Source organism: Rhamphochromis longiceps, linkage group LG2 (genome assembly GCF_057381845.1).
Source record: "Rhamphochromis longiceps isolate RC_006_pf linkage group LG2, R_longiceps_female_GT1.1, whole genome shotgun sequence".
In the NCBI taxonomy this organism is placed as follows: Eukaryota; Metazoa; Chordata; class Actinopteri; order Cichliformes; family Cichlidae; genus Rhamphochromis; species Rhamphochromis longiceps.
This window is the reverse complement of record NC_140558.1, coordinates 39,664,480-39,686,463: the sequence shown is the minus strand read 5'-3', so window position 1 is coordinate 39,686,463 and position 21,984 is coordinate 39,664,480. Positions and strand designations below refer to the sequence as shown.

General features: G+C 39.8%; 1 protein-coding gene across 6 annotated transcripts; it reads right to left on the bottom strand.

Moving 5' to 3' along the window:
- Positions 1–3,878: 3,878 nt before the first annotated feature.
- On the bottom strand, positions 3,879–21,838 carry septin6 (septin 6). 6 transcript variants are annotated; one of them, XM_085428670.1, is made up of 11 exons: positions 21,722–21,838; positions 19,918–20,032; positions 17,101–17,296; positions 15,596–15,782; positions 13,777–13,938; positions 12,933–13,029; positions 11,723–11,891; positions 11,361–11,493; positions 11,072–11,262; positions 9,965–10,011; positions 3,879–5,039 (listed from the first exon to the last, which is right to left on the bottom strand). In XM_085428670.1, the coding sequence occupies exons 1-10, from the start codon at positions 21,749–21,751 to the stop codon at positions 10,008–10,010; spliced, it is 1,284 nt and encodes a 427-aa protein (XP_085284796.1). In that variant the 5' UTR covers positions 21,752–21,838; the 3' UTR covers positions 3,879–5,039; positions 9,965–10,007. The 6 variants fall into 6 exon arrangements, with proteins under 6 accessions (XP_085284796.1, XP_085284777.1, XP_085284772.1 ...); XM_085428691.1 differs by lacking the exons at positions 3,879–5,039; positions 9,965–10,011 and adding exons at positions 6,478–8,055; positions 10,238–10,281; XM_085428662.1 differs by lacking the exon at positions 3,879–5,039 and adding an exon at positions 6,478–8,055.
- Positions 21,839–21,984: the final 146 nt, after the last annotated feature.

The following is a 21,984-nucleotide window of genomic DNA, read 5'->3' as shown; positions in this document are numbered from 1 at the left end:
ACAATTGTTTCTCTGTGTTCACATCTGGTCAAAAGGTGATTTCAGGGATGAGTAAATGCTGTGTTCCAGGAACACTGGGAATATTTTTCAAAGAAAGAGAGTAATTGAAGACCGGCTCCTCCTTGCTGAATTGACTGTCCATCAAATTATGGTGAAAAACACTTTGGATTTGTGGTGATGATTGCCTCTAGAATAGAGATCAGGCCCGTCAAATAGACAAAACTGGACATTTGTGAGCGTGGGAAACAAGTCTGATAAAGAAAAATACCAATCAAGAGTTGGATTGTCTCCAAATGTGGTTTATGTGAATAGGATAGTGATCAGGGCTTTTTGTGTTTGGATAAAACATTCTGGATTTCTGCAAGGACAGAAATTCAAGAGATAGAATACAAGAGAAAAAACATGTACAAAATCACCTGAAAGCATTAAATATGTGGAAGTATGAGAAGCTTTGTCAGAGAAAGTTCTTGTCTGTATCTCTCGTTAGAGCCTCAGTCTATTAGAATGGACCATGACCCTGACTCTGGCTCTTCAATGGCTACACCTACTCCACCTCCACCCTCACCATTTAGCAGAGATGACGAGGAGCGCACAGTGCCTGCAGACTCTTCCAGTGATTCATTATCAACCACAGCCTGCCACCGGAGGTTTCATATCCACAAGCTGACTCATCAGAAAGCATGATCGCCTCCACAGCAGAGTTTTCTACCACAGTAAAGTACACCCGACAGCTACACCCAATATGTCCCTTAAATGCCCACAGTTTAAGTGACAAGCACCAATGTACAGCCCCTATTAATCTTTTGACTGTGATCAGAAGCTCATATTAAAGAAGCCAGGAGTCATGACTGGGGAACAAACTATAAACTTCTAGAAGCATCTAGGATCAGACTTCAGCAGACATCACGAATGGGATGATTGTGACAGTGAGGCGCACATGGAGGCCACAACAGCCCTGTGCAAGGTCATGCTGACAATCTCCTCAGAGCCCTACAGAAGAAGACAAAGGACAAGAGCGAACCATTTACCAGTCTATCATTAGATGCTACAGCATCTGGGCCCACACCCCTGACTGCAACTACATATCAAGCTGCTGCTGGAGGAAGAGGTGGCTCCAGAACGGGATGATGTGAACCAGAGAGCTGTTTCAAGTCCCATTAGAGGGGACATTGTGCCTCAGCAGGGACAACCATGCTAACGACAAGTATGGAAATGTGGACTGAGGCTGCTGGGAAGGCAAAAGAGAGATGTGCAGCTACTCTGACTCATCTGACGCTTGAAGATGACAGTACCACCTACAGCACGCATATTAGTATACAGCCCACACTCACACACAAGTTTTTCCCTACCTTCAAGACAAAATTGAGAATTGCCAACTTCTGCAAATCAAGACAAGTGATCCCAGGTAAGGGAGCAAAGTCTCAGCTCTGCTTTGTTGCTTAAGGGGAGAGAGAGAATGCTCAATGTACTCTTCCTGTTTGAGCTTCAGCCATCAACCAATCCCAGGATCAACAAAGCAGTGAGGTGTGATGGACTGACTTACCTGTGTGCACCATGGAAGAAATAAATATCAGTGGACTTTCTATCAGTGTTTGGGTCTAATGTTTATGTCATAAATTTCATGTGTGTGATCAATGAATCAGTGCTAAAAACAAAGGATTGTAAGGGAAAATAGTAGGATTCTGCTGGATTCTTGACTATACCAAAGACGCTGAATAAAATAAGGATGTGCATAGTTTTAAGCTTGGCCAAAACTTTGGACTCTTTCTCCTGTTCTTGGAGCTGCTACACAGGTTTTATTCCTGTGTTGCAGGGTGTTTGCTGCTCCCGAGGGAGACAGCTGCCATCGAGGAGTGTCACCGACTTAATTTATCGTTGTTCGCTTTATCTGTGTGGTTTTAATGTTGTTTTGTCCACTGATAGTTAAGACTAAGTGTGTAATTATAAGTCAATATGATAATAATAATATGAGAATTTTAGTGTTTTTCATATTTATGTAAGTAGGAGTATTATATAGAAATTGTAGTTTTGTACGTCTTCTAGTTAAAACATTTTTTAATATTCAGGGAGGGAATAAATATGCTCTCTTCTTCATTCAGATAGTTCAGTTGATACAAGCAAAACCAAATTCACCATGTTAGACATATAGATAAACATAAGTATTGCAAAAAATACATTTATAGTATTGTGCAAAATGAATAATTTATAAAGTCCAACCAATAGCAGGCAGTCAAACTTTAGGTACTTGACAGGAAGTTATACTTGCCATTTCTCTGGAGTTAGTCTGTCTTGTCTCCTCTGTCTCTTCACATTATCCTGGATGGACTCCATTATGCAGACATGATCTCTGTGGCTCTGTGTCAGACTGTATGAACCAGTCCTGTTTTGCTTGATACTGAAAACAGTTCTTTCTGACTCCGGTTGCATTTTTCATTTGTTGTTATGTTGCAGAATGAATTTGGGGTTGATGGCACACCTCTCCGAGAACTGCAAGACCAATATGAACTTGAAAACTTAAGACTGTAATGTAGTTGGCTCATTCCATGTTGGTTTTGTCATGTCATCTCCAGATTTGGAGGACCTTAGAAAACACAGTTTTGCAGGTAGTGAGCTGGAATGAGCAGCAATTCAATGCTGCAGGTGGTCAACTATTTTAAAAAGATTAAATAATTTAATCCATAGTATAATCAGTAATAAACATACTGGTTCTTTCTTTCTTTATATGTGCACATCTTTGCTTACACTGCCTCCTTCAGGACAAAGTGGGACAGAACAACTTCTCCATCTGTAAGAGTGGGTATTACCATTACGTTAAGTCTTGGGACATTAAATTTATTTAGCTTATGTCATTTCCACCAAAGCTCCACCCAACTAAATATAGAGGTCTAATCAACCAGTGATAACAACATCTTATATATGCAAAGCTATTGGTAACTGTAGCTGATAAATACAAGTCATAAAGTGAGGCAAACCAGGGAAAAGTGCAATATTTTCCTCTGAATTATATTCTTCCATCCAGTATTTTACAATGTGACATTATAATTTGCTATCATTGTGTATGTAGGGCCTGATAATAGCCCTGGGAATGTTACAGTAGATATGTTTAACAGCAGTTTTAGAATTTATAAATGAAACAATTCTTTGCAAAAAGATTTGTCTCTAATAGTTAGGCTTAGTTTTTGCATCTATGTAAGTTTTCTTTAATTAAAATCGAACATTTCTGTCCACATATCTCTCGTAAATATATATAATAAATCCAGAGAAAGACTTCGAAGCAGATGAACCCTATGAAGAGACACAACTTTAGGATTTGACTGTGGTCATCAAAGAAAGTGAAAATAACAAAGACAAAAACCATTAATGTCACAAAACCCAGTTTGTATCAGTTATTTGTCTTAAAAAGGCATCTAAGATGTAGTTTAGTTTCATTCATTTATAAGTAAATATGTTTAAATAAATTGTGCAATTTTACTTTCCCTTAAAAAAAAACCTTCATTCATTTTAATTTCTTTTTTTTTTTTTCCTCTACTTGTCTGTGCCTCACAGATTGAGAACCATCTATCCATTTCCTTCCAGTTATCCAAATAGGAGTCACAGAGAGGGCTGGAGCCTACTCCAGCTGTCACGGGACGAGAGGCGAGGTAGACCCTGGTCAGGTGATCAATCTGTCACAGAGCTAACACTTAGAGACGAGTCAATTTAGAATCACCAATGAACCTAAGTCCATGTAAAAAACTCTGAGAGAACATTTACATTCTACAACGAAAGACCCTGCGCTGGATTTGAACCTAGCACCGTCTTGCTGCGAGGCGACAGCCAGCGCTAATCGCATCAGTTTTAGAGCCACTGTTGAAAATGACAGACAGAAGCGTCAAATGTTTGGATCACCTTTTTTATTCAAAATGTACATCAATGGAATCAAACTAAAGTAAGATCCAGAATCATTTGAGGTGTGGGAGAGGTTCTGACTACAAGAGGTGATGACTGATACTAGAAAAAATGTATGGCAATTCCTGACACCAAAATGTTACACTCAGAGTCACGTCCAAAGATCATAGGTAATAAACAACAAGTCTCCACTTCGATACACAAAATATATCCTTATAAATTATATAAATGCTCGAGTATTTTTTTAATACTCCTATCTGGGGTTTCAATTCAACTCCGTCTTATACTAACATTTGGCAAAGTGGGAGCTGAAATCATAGGACAGAGCAAATGTACATGAATTATATGCACCGATTTGAAGAAAACAGCAATGAAGGAAAACAGATAGCAAAACTTTGTTATTTAAGGGTTAAAAACAAGCAGGTCAAAGATCACTGCAGTAATGAAAAAGAGAGAGAGAGAGATGCATGCAAAATATAGAGTAGGCAAGTGAATATTAAAGCACAATGTGTAGTAAAAGGCCATGACATGTGACCTCCATGGTATTCAGCAGTGACATGTAAACATGGGCACCATAAACATTGCTTTGGCTCTTGCATGATTATGACTCTTAATTTAGATGTGCAGAAAACAAGGGAAGAGGACATCCTCATTATACTGTATCACTTTAACACATTACACATAGTTTATTAAGTGCTTCTGTTCTTTTGTTTAAAAGTAAGTCTCGATGATTCACTTTCATTTTATCCTAATGCCTCTGGGTTGAGAATTCTCTTGAACAGATGAGTGCATAGTGCAGGTCACAGCAATTTTATTTCAACTAAAGGTCAAATAATGACTTCCTCTGTGAGTCCTAAAAGTGTGCGAGTCCCACCCGACGACTTCTATGAACTACAAAGAGTCTCTCTATACATTAAGACATGAAAGCAGATTTAAATTGTGCCCGGTTCCTGACCTGCCCAGCTTTTAACCATCCTTAGGTGGTCAGAAATACCATGTGAGTCCACATTAAGGCCGTATTCAACCAAAGGAGATGCAATGGGGAGAGTAAAAGGTTCATACAGCGAGAAAAACAGGAAGAGGTAAAGGGTGCTTAGTTCTTGCTGAAGCTGCAATCCCCTCTTCAGGTGGTCAAGACAGATTAAAAGAAGCTAAAGAGACAAAGAGAAAAGAGCAGGCAGTTAGAGGGAGGAAGCCAAAGCAGACACGCTTACAAATAAAAGATTCAGAAGTGCGATTCATATCAAGGAGAGAAAAACTTTAGGTTTTGAATTAAATCTTAGTGATCATAGTTATTCAAACAATACACTATAGACATAAAACACCCGATTATATTGTGTCCACACCATGATTTTTTTAAAACAGTGAAATAAAAGGTACAGCCCGTGTTACGATCCCACGACTTGTCTGTGGTCATTCAGGTGCACAGAAATTTAAATAAATGAACAGGTGCATGTCTTCTCCATCACAACTGAAGTGGAAAAGGTATTAGTCACAACAACACAAAAAGTAAACATGTAAGCATAAGCAGAGGGAACATATCGTGGATTAGATTGCTCAAAGTGAGTTTAAAGCAGCATTGAAGCACATACACGTTAACACGTATTATAGCAGAGCAGGTAATGTATAAGAAAACCCTGCAGGGATGGGGAGGGGGGGTCCACAGAGCCTCTGGTCACATTTGAGGTACTCAGTACCCACAAAGGCTGGTCCCTTAGCAAAGCTTGAGGGCTGAGGACCTACTCAGTGCAGAGCCAGGGATTACTGCAAAGGAAAGTGAAACCACACAGACCAATGAGCTGAGGATTGCGAGGAAGGAAAGGATCTTCTGTTGAAGTACTTTGACCCTGGTATCATGTGGAATTATGTGAGTTAAGGCAGGAGTACTTTCAACCCAAGACAATTCCCTCTTTCAAGAGGTGATAAAAGTAACCCTGAACCTTGAAGTGGTGGAACAATAAAGTATAAACTAAGTCAGCAGGCGCCTATTTGATCTGAGGGCCATGAAATAAACACACCTAAAGATCTTCTTTCAATAAAAAATGTTAAGCAAAGCTAGGACAGCAGCTGGCCAATGAACTTGCACAAGTACAACCTACTGGCACCAACATTTGTTCACTGTAAGCCCCTGATAAATGAAATATAACTATTTCATCCATTTATTAAATAAACCTTGATTTAATTTCCTAAAAATAAAGTAATGTTTGTCATAGACAATGATTATGTTCACAGGTATAATATATGGTGAAAAATTGGCCTTTATTTTATTAAAATTTTCTTTAATATATGCGTAACACTGATACAAATAACACTGGTCCCTTTAAGATGATTGACTTTTAAAATGTGCCTTCATATTGAGAACAATAAGAAAAAAGAAAGTTACAATTGCACTTACAACATTAATATATAGTATGTAAAAAACCATCACATTCAGGTATAAAATATTAAAAGTGCAAATGTGAAAGCTAATACAACAATGCACAAAACACATGATGATGAATGAGGTATGGGAGAAGTGGCAAAGAGAGGAGGCTCACATCTGTTCATGCATGAGGCTGAAGAGAAACAACATCAGCAAGGGGACATTAAGAAAGTAAATCTCCATTTTATTTTTTATTGTTTAAAATGTCTTTATAATTCTTAAAGAAAAACAATGTAATGTGGTTACATTCTGCAATTAATTTACAGTGCCGGGAAGCACCTTTCTTATCATTCAAACTGCTTTTACAAGCAAGAAACTGTAATACAGTATGAATTTTATCTAGTTACAGCTGAGTTGTTGACTCTTGTATTGCTGAAGCTTCACATAAAAACAAACAAACAAACAAAACTTCACTTACTAAAATTATAGACTGTATATAAAAGAGAGCCATAGCTGCTGTGACATCAGTGGTTTGTAAAGCCCCGCCCACAAGAACTGGGATTGGAATTTGGAAACTAGCAATCGCAAGAAACTGCAACGCTCATACAGTAATAATTTGTTGCCCTAAAGTAGATCTCACTTAACCTATATTGTGATTTATACCGTAAACTCGTAGAGAATGTTTTTATTGAGGTATTAAACATTTATGCAATTATACTTCTTTTTATCAGCAGAGGAACTGCCCCCTAATGGCCATTGAAAAGAATGCAGACGTAATCCACTTTCGCTTTGACTTTACATTTTAAATCCTGAAGATACACCTATCTTTTATATACAGTGTATGATGAAAGCACACGGTGGCTTTTATTGTGAAGGAGATTAATCAAAGGAGACTAATCAAAATTTTATCTACAAGAGAAGCAACTTTACTCCCTGCTAACAATTTGAACAACATAACATGAGACAAATTGACAGATTTTAAATATCTACATCAAGACAAGGTTTTTTGGCTGCACAATAACGGACACAGAACGGACATGGGCTGCTTTTCTGTCGCACTTCTAAAAAAGAAGGTGCTTGTTGTAGCACAAAACTCTACTTCCTGTTACCACTTTAACCACAGGTGTCACCAAATAAGCAAGAAGTGATTAGCCTATCAGAAACCCAATGATTAACTACTTGAAGTGTGCTTTTCTTCAGCAAGACATTTTCTTGAAATGCAGCAATTTCAGACACCACAGTTTCATGGAGGCGGTTTAAAAAAAACAACATTACTAAGTCTACTGCTTTTCTTCAATCTCACAGTCAATCTGCCTTCATATTAATAACAGTCTATTCTTGTAAAGTCTGAAATCCAAAACAGATTTCTCATCCTTCATGCTTCAGTCCCATTGTTTTAATGCATGTTTCCATTTAGCCTCAGTACATTTCTGCCCATCACTACAGTAGTCATGTATGTTAATATCTTTTTAAAAGCTCACATCATGCAAAAAGTCACTAAATATTAAAAAAACAAAAAACAAACATGGAATGCATTTTGTAAATTTGCATAAAAAGAGAAGCCGAATAATTGCTTGTACAACCCACACAACTGACAAGCATCATTCAGCATGAAAAAAACAAAAGAGTAAGTCAAACTGATAGCAATGCCCAGCGTCTTCCACAGAGCAGGGAGGGGCATGTGGAGGGTTGGATTATGGGGTAATGTGAGGGTGAGGAAGGGGTACTGTAAAGGATGATGGGGTTGGAAACTCATTCACAGCAGGATGGCCACAAGGGAGCACTTTTTCTACAGGAATCCTTAGCTGGAAATAAGAGAGAAGGGCTGTTATTGCTTTCTTGGAGTTAAAACATCATCACAAGACAGTTTCACACAGGTGACATCACATCAACATTAGTTATCAGGGGGCGCTGACGGGGAAAACATGCTTCTTAAGGCAACTCAAAAGGACTGAGTGCAGAGGTGAGGATGTGAGTACAGCTGTCTATTTGTTTGAATCAGACAGTTAAATAAATCTTTTTCTTTCTTTTCAGGTTTTCCTCCCTCCCTTGAGTTTCAAACAGCGGGTCTTATTGTCTTCCTCGAGCCTTGCTCGTCAAACACCATCTTGTTTCCAGCTTTTTTAAGAGCTCTGAAATGCTTGTGGAGTTTACAGATTGCAAGACAGATGTCTTTATTCACTTCTACCCTCCCCAGTGGTTGAGTCTTAACAACATGTCCCTCTGTGGATTTGGCTTTTGAATCCACAAAAGTGGGGTGGGGTGGTGGTGGGAGTGGGGGTCGTCATATGGCTCTGGCTGATCAACAAAACATGTCATCTCTGTAAACAGAGAAGGGCCCTGAGGCTGCTAGCTGCTCTGGTGTGACCCGTTAGTTTCAGTTACTCTTCAGTTCAGCCTTGAATGAGTCTTTGTGCAAAGTCAGGGAAGGGCCACGAGAAAAAGAGACTGTTGTGCTTTTTGGGAGGCAGATGGAACAGTACATCAAATGGATGGGTGGGGATCTAATAAAGTGGCTGATTTAGAAGCTGGCAGAAGGACGGTAAACACTGCATACTCAAGGATAGGATCGGCACAGATGTTTCCATGAAGTACTGCAAATCTGTGGCAATAAAATGCTACATTTGGATTAGCCATTTCTCAAACAGTGACGTGCTTAAATAACTTAAATGGGCAAATTAAATCCATGCAAATTAGAGGAGATTTAACAGCTTTATAAATCTTCAGATTGTGTTTACATATTCAGATTCAGAGAAGTATTTGGCTGCACAGTTTGACAGCCACTAATGCTTCAGTTTCATTTCTGGTTAACTTGTACTACTTATCAGTCAATCGTCTGAAGTACAAAATGTCAGATAATGAAAATGTTGCCTTTTCAAAGTCAAATAAAATGTTGCGAGCTCCATCAATGTTCTGTTAATCTGGGCCTGGGTCACGATGGCAGCACTCTCAGGAAAGATGCCTAGACATTCCTCTCCCCAGCCAACAATTCTAGCTACAGTAGGGATGCAGGGGCGTTCCCAAACCATCCAACAGACATAATCTCTCCAGCATGTTCTGGGTTACCTCCCATTAGTACTCAGACACATCTCCTATGCGGCGTCCAGAATGCCTTGTGATCAGAAGCACAAACCACTTCAACTGGCTCCTTTCCACACAGAGGAGTTGCAGCTCTACTCTGTGCTGCATCTTCCCAGACATCCAGACACTCTTGGCTGCTACACACAGCTTGTGGTCCTATGAAGGTGGGAAAGTAGATCAACTGTCTTCACTACAACAGCCAAGTAAAGTGTCTGCATCGCTGCAGACACGCACCAATTTGACAGTCTTCTGTTCCATTCTCCCCTCACTCGTGAACAACACCCCAAGATACTCAAAAACTCTCCCACTTGGGACAGCAACTCCTCCCTTTTGCCCAGAGTGGGCACTCCACCCATGTCCAGCTGAGAACCATGGCCTCAGATTTGGAGATGCTAGATGCTCACACTCAGCTGCAAAGTGCCCCGGTGCGAGCTGAAAATGATCAAAAGCTGAGAGGTGATCCTGAGACCACCAAACCAGAGAACCAGTGTCATAAAAATCTATGAATCAGTGACAAAGGGCCGTTCTGGTGGAGTTAATAATGATTCCCGAATTGCAGAAGCTTCAGAATTTTAATATTTATATATATTTTTTCACATCTGTTGGCGGTGTAACTCAAGAAGGGGGTCTTACCCGAAAAGGTGCCTCACGCAGCATGCAGCAAGTGTGGGAGGAGTTAACTGGAAAACATTACGGATGCAACATAGGTGACACATGCACTCACAGGACACATTCAAAACACAACATTCATCATAAATAACTGTCTCCCGGAGACTGAAAAGAACTTGATTATTAGACCCCGCTAGTCAGATTTAATTTGTGACCTTGAGACAGAGCCTAAAAAAGAAAATTAGAATGGCTGTGAAGAAAATCAATTAGCAAGAAGGAAATAAAGCAACAAGAAACCTCTCAGTGCAAGTGTCTTCTTCCTTTTCCAACGGGCACATCAGCTTTAACACAACCAGGAGTTGATTAGCACCATGAAGGGACCAACAATGTCAATAACACATCAGGCTGCACACGCAATACCAGCCTCAGCCTCACTAAACTTGTGGTATAAGCAAAAGCATGTCAGATCTATTACCAAAGCATTTGGAAAAGTGTATAAAGTATTGGCACATGTGTGTAAAGTTGTTTACACACATGTATTGAGAGCGTTTGATTCTGTGGTGAACCAGCAGCAGCGCTTAATTGCAGAGCAATGATTTCTGACTGAAATTCATTCATCTAACTCTGCTGACAGTTGGCTACTTTTCAACTATTTAGATGAGGACAGATTGTAATTTTCACCAGTCTCCCTCCCCTCTCTTCTCCTCTTATTTCTCCACACTGGCGATGAGTTATAGTCAGCTCACTTAGCGTGGAATTTAGTACTAACTACAATCTCTATTATTATATGGAGGGAAAACTGGAACATTCATCTGCCTCTGTGAATTAAAGAGCAGTGTCAAAGTCTGCTTATAAGGGTTTGCCTGAGCCTGTCAGCTATACAAATCTAATATGGATTAGCATCAAATTATACAAATCCACGGTGGGTTATTAACCAGTGGTGGCAGATAAACCACTGAGATATTGATATGACAGTTCCAATACATACTGATATAAAACCTTGAAGTCAGTTATTTTATCACTGGCTTGTCAACACCCTCCCAAATTCATTTCATACTCCATTTCCTGTAGTCACACAGCCAATGGTACACCTGTGAGGGTAAAGCCACAGAGCGGGATAACAATACTCACTTTTTCCTCTCTTTGTCCCTCTTGAGTGTGGTGGAGCCCCCTGCCTGCTGAGCTTGATTCTGCAAGAGCTCTGCAGCAGTCTTTTTCTGTTTGAATGTGTTGACCTCATCGTCCAGAGTCTTCTTCTTTTCTTCCAGCTTCTTTTTCTCGTCCTGGTGGAGTTTCTTCAGACGGTCGAATTTCTCGTGCAGCTACGTGACAAGAAACAGACACAGTTGTTTTGTGTTTTAAAAACAAAGCAGAAATATATCTGGCTCACATAAACACTGGTTATGCTGCTGATACTTACCTCTTTCTCTGCTTCTTTGAGCTCAGCCTCCTTCTCTTTAACTCTTTGGACAAACATTTGCCTCATTTCTTCTTCCTTCTTTTGCAGTTCTCCCATGAACTCGTTCCTCTTAGCTTCATATGTTTCCTGCAGACTGGCAGAGGAAAATGACAGAGGGAAGAAATATGAGCAATAGAAACAGTAAAGCAAATCTCTTATAAGATAAATTTAGCATATTTTATAAAACCATTCAAGATTTTAACCTCCATACTATGAAAACTTTCACAGTTACAGGCCCCCAAAGTGTAAAACGTAAATGGGAGGTTGGGGGTAGAAATAAGATGATGAATGCAAAAATCAGCTGCAATAAAGGAGTCTGCTACCTGAAGGGCTTGCTGTCAGGATCCGTGTCCTTGAACCCCATTTCCTCCAATTTACATCTCCGATAGAGTTCATAGTGACGCGTGTGAGTCTGCTCTCGCAGGTCCTCCATGTTAACTCTGATCAGCATTTCCCGCAGTTTGACAAAGTCACAGTGAGTCTCATTTTCCACTGTGAGAAACAGAACACAGGGACTTAGTGCATGTCTCACAGAACAAACTAGAACGCATGCTAAAGCTACAGTATAAAGTAAATCAAACAAACTGCAGCAGTATAAAAAGGCAGTGTTCATGTCCTGTGTTTTCTGTATTGATTTTTGGTGCTGGACTGAGCCGAGCTGCATGCCTCCACAGGACATGTGACACCATGTGAGTATGCATGAAGACAGTCTGGGGTAAACAGACCCAGTGTTTGATAAAAAGCCTTCTTCAGTCATAAATATTATACACTGCAGGCCATTCGCATTAAAACGGCGGTGTGGGTTTCATTGTTTTGGCAGCAATCCAGCACACTGAATTTTAAATGAAGTATTAATGATATGGGAAAAACACTGACTTTAAGCTTTGGGGTTTTTTGATGTAATCCACATAAATATTAGACACACATCGTGGGAAATGCATCTCATATGGCTGCTTGTATAAAAGGATAGAATTTCTAAAGGGATTACACCAAAATTAAAGCAAATTTAGCAGAAAATTGTTGTTGTTTTTAAAATAAAGACTTCAGGGTGTTTTTTATGTTTGATAGCATTATAAAGTAGACATAACAAGAAACGAGAAGAGCAGTCATACTGCAAGCATTTAAGCTGCGTGTGTTGAATAAGACCGAATCATATAAACATCTGCCCACATGCATGCATACACATTTGATAATAACAGCAAGCATGTGTCTGTAACAAACGGCATAGGAGCAAATCAGTGCAACTGGAGTTAAAGTATTGACAGTTCTGTCTACTTCACATACATTAACCACACCATTGATCAAGGAGGTCAATAAAAGCGACATAAAATTCCTTTATGGGCTAAAAGCTGGTGCTGCAATGATTTACAGTGTGATGGCAGTGATGGAACTGCAGGTTATATAACGGGTTATCAGCTAGTCTGTAGCAGCTATTTGAGTTGAGCAGAAATATAAGGGGAGGGAGTGGCTAGAGCAGCTGTGATGAGAAGGAGCATGCTCTCATTTCCTGTGCAGGATGTAACCCGGGCTTACCCTGCACCGTTCCCCAGGGGTACTGCCGGGCCTTCACCATCTTGTTCCCAATCTTGACTTCCTCTGTGCTCCCCACCACGGCAAAGGGCAAATGGCTCTGTGAAGCATAAAGAAAAGCACGGTTGGTGTGCTGCCAAACACACACTCTGCAAATTCTCCACAGCTTCTCTCCACACACAAAGTAAATAAATAAATCAAACACCTTTTTGTTACCAAGAAATCCAGAAGTATTTGTGCTGCCGGCGTACGTCGATTCCATTATTTCAACTTACACAAGCTGATCATTAAGAACTTGTTTTTCCAGACAGCAAGTACTACAATAAAGATTTATGATGTCTCAGAACAGAGTTGAGGTCAGGCTGTGCAAACATGAGAGGAGAGGCTGCAGTTTAATAGAATCAGTTAAGGATAGTTAAGGAATTTGCACAGATCAGGACTAATAAACATCTAAGTGAGCCTTGAATTATCTGTCAGTGTACACAGGCCCTTTCCCACACTGCAGGTTTCCTGCAGAGCGAACTGAACACTCTGCCGTGCTGCGACAGCGGCTTCCTGACAGACTAAGGAGACACGTACAAAATCTGCCCCGACTCCACATCACAAGTTGTTACGCTGGTAAAATAAATTAGAATTAAGCAGCGTAGCTACATCCGTCTGCTCCCTTAGTCACACAGGGTCGCCACAGCAGGTAGCTCCACACGTTTGATTTGGCAGACTCTTTAATCCCAGATGCCCTTCCCGACACAACCCTGAAGGCATTCGTGTCCCCCTCCATGACTGAACTGTGGATCTTTTGCTTAGGTTAGCTGAATGTGTAACGCACAACAGTAGAAATGAGCCTTACGTTCATGGTGGAGTTGATCTCGGCCACGGATTCGTCATCGGTGGGGAACTGGTAGATCTGCACTCCGTTGCTGACCAGCTCACTGGTGATTTTGATTTTGAACTTGGCCAGCTCACTCTTCGAGATAGCATCTGACTTGGCGATGATTGGGATAATATTGACCTGCAGTTAAGAAATGAGGCGAGCATTCATGTAGTTATCACAATAGCGCAATAAGGTGAAGTGAAATATTTCAGACATTCAGCTAAATATAGTTTCACAGCTAGTTTCACAGCCTTTCCCCTTCTGTAGTCCAAATTTAGAAAGTAGTTGATTTATTAAAAAAACTCTTAAGCTGTAGCTAGAATTAAGTAATATTACAGTTTAAGAACAGAGTGCATAACACTTTTTCTTATACATGGCTTCCACTCATATATTCCCAAAGACTGCAGTAGTAATTTAAAAGAAAATGTGAAAAATGATAGGGGTACTGTTTGCTTTAACATTCAGAGAGTATAAGCAAAGTCAATACAGACAAAAGCTAAAACTCCAATCAAGAGATAAACAGAATCACTGTGGTTGCCAACTTAACTCAGGTTTCCTTTATATAAAAAGGGTGAATTTGATGCTTCATTTGATTCTTCTGCACAAAATGCACTAATCACATGCTGCCTGTTTCATTTAAGACGAACATACCACAGAGGAATACAGAAACGATGAAAATAACTTCTTTCATCACATGTGAATCTCCATTGCTCACAAATCAGGAGATCAATTAGTGAAAAGGTCATGATTTTTACACTCGATTTAAGTCAAAACAAATTTGCTGTCCACTCATGTGATAAAGCCAGGTTCAAAGAAAGCATCTTTTTGACATTAAATGCACTGGCTATAGGTTTTAATATATAAATTATAAAATATCATCTCGATTCATACTTCCCCCTCAGAGAGGACAGAAACATAATCTTAAGTACAGAGATAAAAATAGTAAAAGCAGCACAGAAAGTGAAAGCTTTCGTGTTATGTCTCAGATCACAGAAAGTTTCTCCAACCGTGGACATATATGTTACCCAAACAGTGATAATTCTAGGGAGGTGGGGAAAAACAGGCACAATCACCGTCGTATATAAATTACAGCTGACAGGTGGAAAATAACATTTCACTCCTACACAACTATTTTACAGTGCTGTGTCAGCCCACACAACCCCTGATTTTATTTATTATTATTTGAATGTGGGCCCCTTTCACTAAAAGCAAGGGATGCTCCGGGTCATGTGAACAAAAATATCTTAGTGCATCCCTTCGTCTGGTGAGGATTCAAAGTCTAGCTCGAGGACACTTCAGCAGAGCGCTGTTTGAATGTGCTCCTAGGTGAACGTGTAAACAGAGGAGGCTCTGCTCTAGATCACGCTGCTGTGAATGCTTGCTGGAGGGCACAGCTGCTCTGGCAAACGCTAGGCTGGTTCTTTGTGCAAAAGCCATGAGGGCCATGCAAATAAGCTGATGGGAAAGGACCTCACAAAAACCAGGCTTCAGTCACTGAGCAGACTGCATTTCACAGCTGACCTACACCGACGCAGCAACAAGCCTGAGCCAATTTACATTCAAGCAGATGGAAAGGGTTTATGGCCTGAAGAAGGCAGATTCAATGACACAGTCATGCAGTGTCAGAGCACATACCTACAGCATATCTACGACACGCTACTCAATAAACAGATATTCTGTAAGATCATTCAGCTGCAGCACAACTGTTACATAATAGAAACAATCCTAAACATCTTCTAGTGGACTCTTTGACACAAAAACAACTAAAGATGACACTCAGTGAAGTGAAGCTGACCTTGCTATCAAGTTTTTTCATGGTCACCAGATCCAGCGATTTGAGCGAGTGTCCCGTTGGAGCGATGAAGTACAGGCACGCATGGATGCGGGTGTCGTGGTAGCTGTGTAGCGTGCGCTTGATTTTCAGCTCTTCCTGTAGATATGCTTCAAACTGGGCATCAATAAACTCCACAATGGACTTGTAGCTGTTAAAAGATGAGGGACAGAGAAGATTTTTTCAACACACCACAGCATCTGAAACCAGCAAATATTAAGCATTTTTTTCAAATATAAGCTACATTTCTTATCTAAATAGTAAGGTATTAATATTCAGGATATCAGCGAATCATTGCAGCACTAGAGTCACTGTTATCTGTGGAAGGCCCGAAAGTATACTGAGAGTATAGCAACACAGAAGACAACTGTGAGTTCTAAAGACTTTGTCTCCTCTGGGAAAATCATGTAGGAACATCTCTTATACTTTTATTATAATCATTATCCAACAATCTGCAAGGAACCTAGCAGAGTAAAAGTCCACTACAAAAAGAGTCCGATCAGATTGGGAGATTTGAGTTGTCACATGTTTCTCCTCATGGTAATTTCAACAAAACTTTAGGGCTGCAGTGCATGTGTGAAGACGCCTGCAGTCAGAACATGTGAGAGCAACTACCTGGTAAACATGATTAATTTTTAACTAACTTTACAGAAGCAATGATCAATTTTGCTGTGTGTTAGGACAGACCGTCTTATCTGAGGAGGTTTAGTCTAAAGCAGGGAGATTTCAAACAAATGAGCATTTCAAGTCATACTTTATACTCATGCCAGGTCAGATTCTTGATGTTTGTAGTTTTAGAGTATTTGATTTATCCAATAACTAATTCAATCTTATCTGCAATGACACATGCGAGAGAAAATGAACAAAAGAGAAAGATGTTGGCCGGTTTATTGAGGACTACAGGAAGCTTCAAAAGGCATCCACTCTTTCCAGAAAACAGACCCATAAACACTGTGAAAAAACCCCCACAGCTTATGTAGAAAGTATAGGATATTCTGCCTGCAGCAGTGTATAAGATAGTTTAACCCCATGTTACTTCCCCTGGGATTTCCAACAATTGCAGGATTCCCATTGTACAGAGCTTACAAAGTTCACACAGTCTCCTCCTCTTCCTCAACTTACCCTCTGCATCACACTTAAGGTTTGGTAACAAAATCGTGGGTGTACACAGCAGCTTAAGTGTCATATCCTAAGGCTGTGATTTGCTTCTCATGCCAGACAGGAAAGCAGCTACATCTTAATTTCTGTTTCCCAAAACTGATGAGGAAACTACTTCACTTTAGACATCTGATGAAAGAAAGTTAAGCAACGAATGACACATAAGCTGCGGAGAGGCTTTAAGTACTCCCAAGATGTCAGGTTTGTCTGGGATGTATATTGCTCCCACTGAAAGATCCAAATAAAAGAAAGTTCTGGAGTTTGACGTCGCCCTCTCTCAAAGATGAAGCAGCTAAGAGTGGCTGACTTACCTGTCTTCTTTATTGATCTGGTCTCCAAAGCCCACGGTGTTGACAACAGTGAGTTTGAGGCGCACGTTGCTCTCCTGAAGTTCATAGGTGTTGGACTTGAGTGTGACTCCCGGCTGGTTGTGCTGGGTGGGCTCACCTTCAAACTTGGTGTTGAACAGCGTGTCCATCAGAGTGGACTTACCCAAACCCGTCTCACCTGCACAACAAACAGAAAATACATCAAGTTACTATCTTCATCTTACAATTACATCATTCAAATCACATAAAAAGGACCTCTTCATCTTTACTTACAGGGCAGTTGCTATTATTTCACTAACTGGAAAAAACTCCCAAACCAAAAGGAATTTAATGACAGGCCCTTTTCTTTGATCAGCTTTTGATATATTTCAGCTCAAGCCACTCTCTCTGACACTACAGTTGTGTAACTCAAGCAAAAAGAAAAAAAAATGGTGCCTGATAATGTTAGAGTACATTAAAAACAGCGTATTGAATATGCTTAAAACAGAGTGTATTACTCTCAAATGCTTAAAGCCACAAAAACAGCAGCAGTAGCTGCTATGTAATGTACTGACATCCATTTACTGTTAGATGACTCAGATACTGAGCTCCATCTGTAAGAAAATCTATTTTTATTCATTATAGCCTGACCTACAGTCCAACCATGTTAGCCCATTTTTGTGGGACATCTTACAACATCCCTATTTTTCTCTGATAGCACAAGCACACAGACACATCTTTCTGAGCAAAGCTCAGTTCACAACAGTTAAAATTTTGCATCTTGTTTGAAGAAAGTGAAGAACACATAGAAAGGACAGGATGGGTCAATGTGTGAAGTAAAGGTCAAAAATAACACAACAGAAACATTCTGCAGACATACCAGTCATCTTTGAGGCACACATCGTCACATTTTTGCTTGAGTCATACAGCAGTGCTTACAGTTTGGAACAAAACTGGTTTTTCTGCAGCATTGTCTTTGCATCCATATTTTGATTGGATTGTACTAATGTTTTTATAGATTATTTGGAAAAACTGGCAGTCAAAAAGCATTAAAAAGTAACATTATGAGAAAAAACACACATTTCACTCCACTCCCGAGTATAAATAGAATCTAGAGGATGTGTTTAGCTCGGAGGAAACTCAAAAGCCTGTCGCTCGTGCCCACCAATCATTTCATCATCAAAAAGTCTTAAGTGGACATATTCTGCTCATTTCCAGGCCCATATGTTCATTCTTGCACTTTACTAGAGTATCTTTGCATGTTAACAGTTTAAAGTAATCCCTCAGTTTATTCTTTGTCTGTATTAAATCTTTTTAACTCCTCCCATGTTCCCTTTAAGCCACCCCCCTTCTGATTGTTTGCCCCTTGCAAGAAAAAAAACAGCAGGTTTGAACAGCAGATGGGCTGTGTGCCCGAGATAACCACATTACAGATATCCCCTTTAAGTGACATTGTAAAGAGCCGAGAGTTTATGGACATGGATTACTTGTATATACAGTGATCTCATGATCTGAAACCTTTGCCTGGTTTAATATGAACATGCACCTGTAGAAAATATGAGACAAATGCATAACAGGTCTAGTTTAAAATATATAAACAGAGGGTAGTAATGTAACGTAATCTAATTTGCAGCATATCACAAAAACACATTGTATTCAAGGTTAAGGGGAACTATCAGAGTTCCCACAGCTTTCTATGGTTTTAAATGTTATAGCTCTGCCATCAGAGATGTTTAGTTAAATATTCAAGCAAGAATGCTGAAGTTAGTCATAAAGCAAGTTCCCCCACAAAAGAAGATCTCATTGTTTTACTGCTATTACATCCACTGCAGTTTACCTTTTTTGTTTTTGCTAACTCACTGCCGAGCTGATGACTGATGAGTATTTTTGAATGTTGTAGTCTGCTAAGACTCATCTTTCATGTTACTTCCTGTGCTGCTCTGCACATATTTTATTGCTTTCTGGACATTTAACATGTTCCAGAACGGAAACCCTAATGAAAAGATGTTTGTATTTTCAAACAAAAACATAATATGAATACTTCTGATTTCTATAAATACAGTATCATAAACTATAACCTCCACCTTTCTCCCATTTTATTACTTACTGTTTTTCTTCCTGCCTGTCAACTCTGGCACTGACATATTACACATGCCTAACCTGAACAATAATAGAAAGGATTAAATAAATATATAAATAAAAAGGAAAAGACAAACAAGAGGAGCCTATACAGAGTTCTGAAAATGCAAATACGTTTGACATAATGGCACATTCAGATCCTGTTTCTGAGTGCAAGTACTGCCAGACATGACAGGCCTTTACAAAAATACTATAACCTCCACAATTGCAACAAAATGCCATCTAAATAAATTGAACATTATTTTCTCCATTCAGCTAGGGCTGCTGAATGGCTGTATTAGATTAGTTTTAGTGGGATGCTAATAAATTGGCAACTGAGTGCACATAATTGAATACTTCCAGCACTTAATAAGGTTGATGTGACTTGGTTCTCCAGTCTAAAATTAAACTTGTAGGGCATCATTTCTGACTGTCCTCTACATCCTGGAGAAGGCTTGTATCCTGCATTCAGTGTTGCATTTTTTTTTTTAAACAGCCATGCATATTCAAATTAAATAACCACCAGCAGACACTTGACTTTCCTGAACTGAGAGCATCTTACTCATTACAGTAACCAAAGCAAGCAAAAAGGAAACTGAGAGTCAAACACTGAGCAGCTTTTTGTCTTGTGGAAACACTTGAACTGAAGCAAAGACATTGTGCCTGAAGACATAGAGAGGAAATCTCACATGACACACTCACCAACACAGAGGATGTTGAAGCAAAATCCGTGGTTGACAGACTTGTTGACCAGCTGGTCAGGCATGCTGTCAAAGCCGACATGGCCCGATAGAGGGACAGCACGAGCTCCTTCACCCTAAAAACAAAAGACATAAAGCAACAAGTCAGTGCCTTTCGATCACTAAACGCCTTCCACGTCTGTAAGCACGTGCAGGATTCCTTCTAACGTGCTGAAATATGCATCGTAACGACAGCTGTCCTGTGTAAATAAAACCGTACCATGCCTTCGACCATTTTTTGATCACGTTAGTCTTTGACAATGAGTTCAGGTGCAGTGCTAACTCACTTCCTGCTTCCTGAGCTGTGACTTTCTTCCACAGACGAGACAGTTAGAAACCACAATGTACATATATGGAAAGGTACTGCTGTTTGTGTCAAGACAGAGCGTTTAGAAAAATTTGGAAAAAAAAAGCTTACTGTTTAAAAATTAAAAAAAGAAAAGAAAAACGGATAAAAGCATTAGCATTACTGGCACTGAGTTTTTTGTTTTTTTTTAAAAACTTCCTCTTCTGAGCCTATTTCACTTCCATTCACTCTATCACACTGTTTATAGACAACCTGTATCTGGACCACTAAACACAACAAGTGTAAAAACACTGTTGTTACATATGTGTGTGGGTGTGTGGCTGCTGGTAAGCATCTCCATCAGTGTGAACCTCCTTTCTGCAGCCTACGTTTTGCAGGAAAACAAAAAATGTAGATTATATGGCAAAAGAAAAAATATCTCAACCATCTCAACCTCAGACAACCAGCTATTATGTGGCTTAACATAACACACTGTTGCAGTCCAATGTGGTGAAGATTTCTGGGAGGAAAAACACTCTGTTTTAGACTCAATTTAAAATAACTGAGCAAGCTGAGGGCACTAAACAGTTGTGGATTATTTGGATGGCTGAAATTGGGTTTAAACAGCTGAGGGAGTGTTTGGAAAACTGGACAACCAGCCCTATACTCTTCAGCTGCAAGTGCAACATTCCTGAGACCATTCCCGCTTTTCATGACACTCACAGCCAAGTTACACACAGTGAGCGGGTTTCCATTCACTAGATATGGATATCAAACTGTAAAACCTTGCTATTCTCAGCCCTCCCTCTGGGTTACGCGGCTTCTTTCCAAGCCCCCTCCCAAAAAAGGCAAACTTAGACCACGATTTGTGCATTGCACGGCCAAATGTCTACAAGGACCTACGATCTATTTGTCCGTAATATTCATTAAGACAACGCCCGGAAAACAAAGTTGACGGGTCTTGCATAAAACAACATAACGGAAATGAGCATCGTAGCCGTGCCGAAATGGGGGCGTTCAGAATGAATGGCCTACCTATGGCTCTGTAACAGCCTCTCGTTTTTATGTGAGATAATAGATAAGTCGGTTACTTTAAATTTTAAATGTCTTAATCTGTTAATTCCGTTTACAGGGTAATTTAGGTTTTTACCAGTACAGGAAATCTGCAGGCGTTAGCATACCAAAATGAAAATATTCTACCGGAGAGCTTCGACTGTTGAGTGCTGGGCCTTAATTTGATATCTGGTAAAATTTTGTTTTTATACCGTGTTTAGGGACGCATAATCAGATTTCTATTAGCTCTAATTATAATTGATCTAATTAAGCCACGGTACACTGGATTTGGATGGAATAGCCACGAAAAACGGATGGTGGCTGGGTAAATCTGCTTGAAATTATACACTCTTCTGCGAAACGCTTGATCCATAACAAAAATATATAAGATAAATACATGAATTCCAGTGTGAAACAGGCTACTTACCGCTTGCCTTGCTATCTCGGTTGACGCCATAGTAGCTGCTGTTAGCCGGAGGACGAAACCTCTGCTGCTCTGTTTAGCAAAGGAAGCTGCACCGTTACCGTTACACCGAAAGATGGCCTAGCAGGAATGTACCACAAACCAATGCGCTTTTAGATATGATATTTTTAAAAACTGCACCCATATTATGTATTTCTTACTTATCAAATATAAGCTACAGGCATACTCCAAATGATTTATTTAGAATTTTGCTTCGTAAAAATAAT

Excerpts from the sequence above, each read along its gene's own strand:
- septin6 (XM_085428646.1), bottom strand. The coding sequence starts at position 21,751 with ATGGCGTCAACCGAGATAGCAAGGCAAGCG. Across the intron at positions 13,939-15,595 it reads TGAAAAAACTTGATAGCAAG|GTCAATATTATCCCAATCAT; the intron begins GTCAGCTTCACT and ends TCTTAACTGCAG. Across the intron at positions 5,653-11,071 it reads AGGGACAAAGAGAGGAAAAA|TAATCCCTGGCTCTGCACTG; the intron begins GTGAGTATTGTT and ends TTTCCTTTGCAG.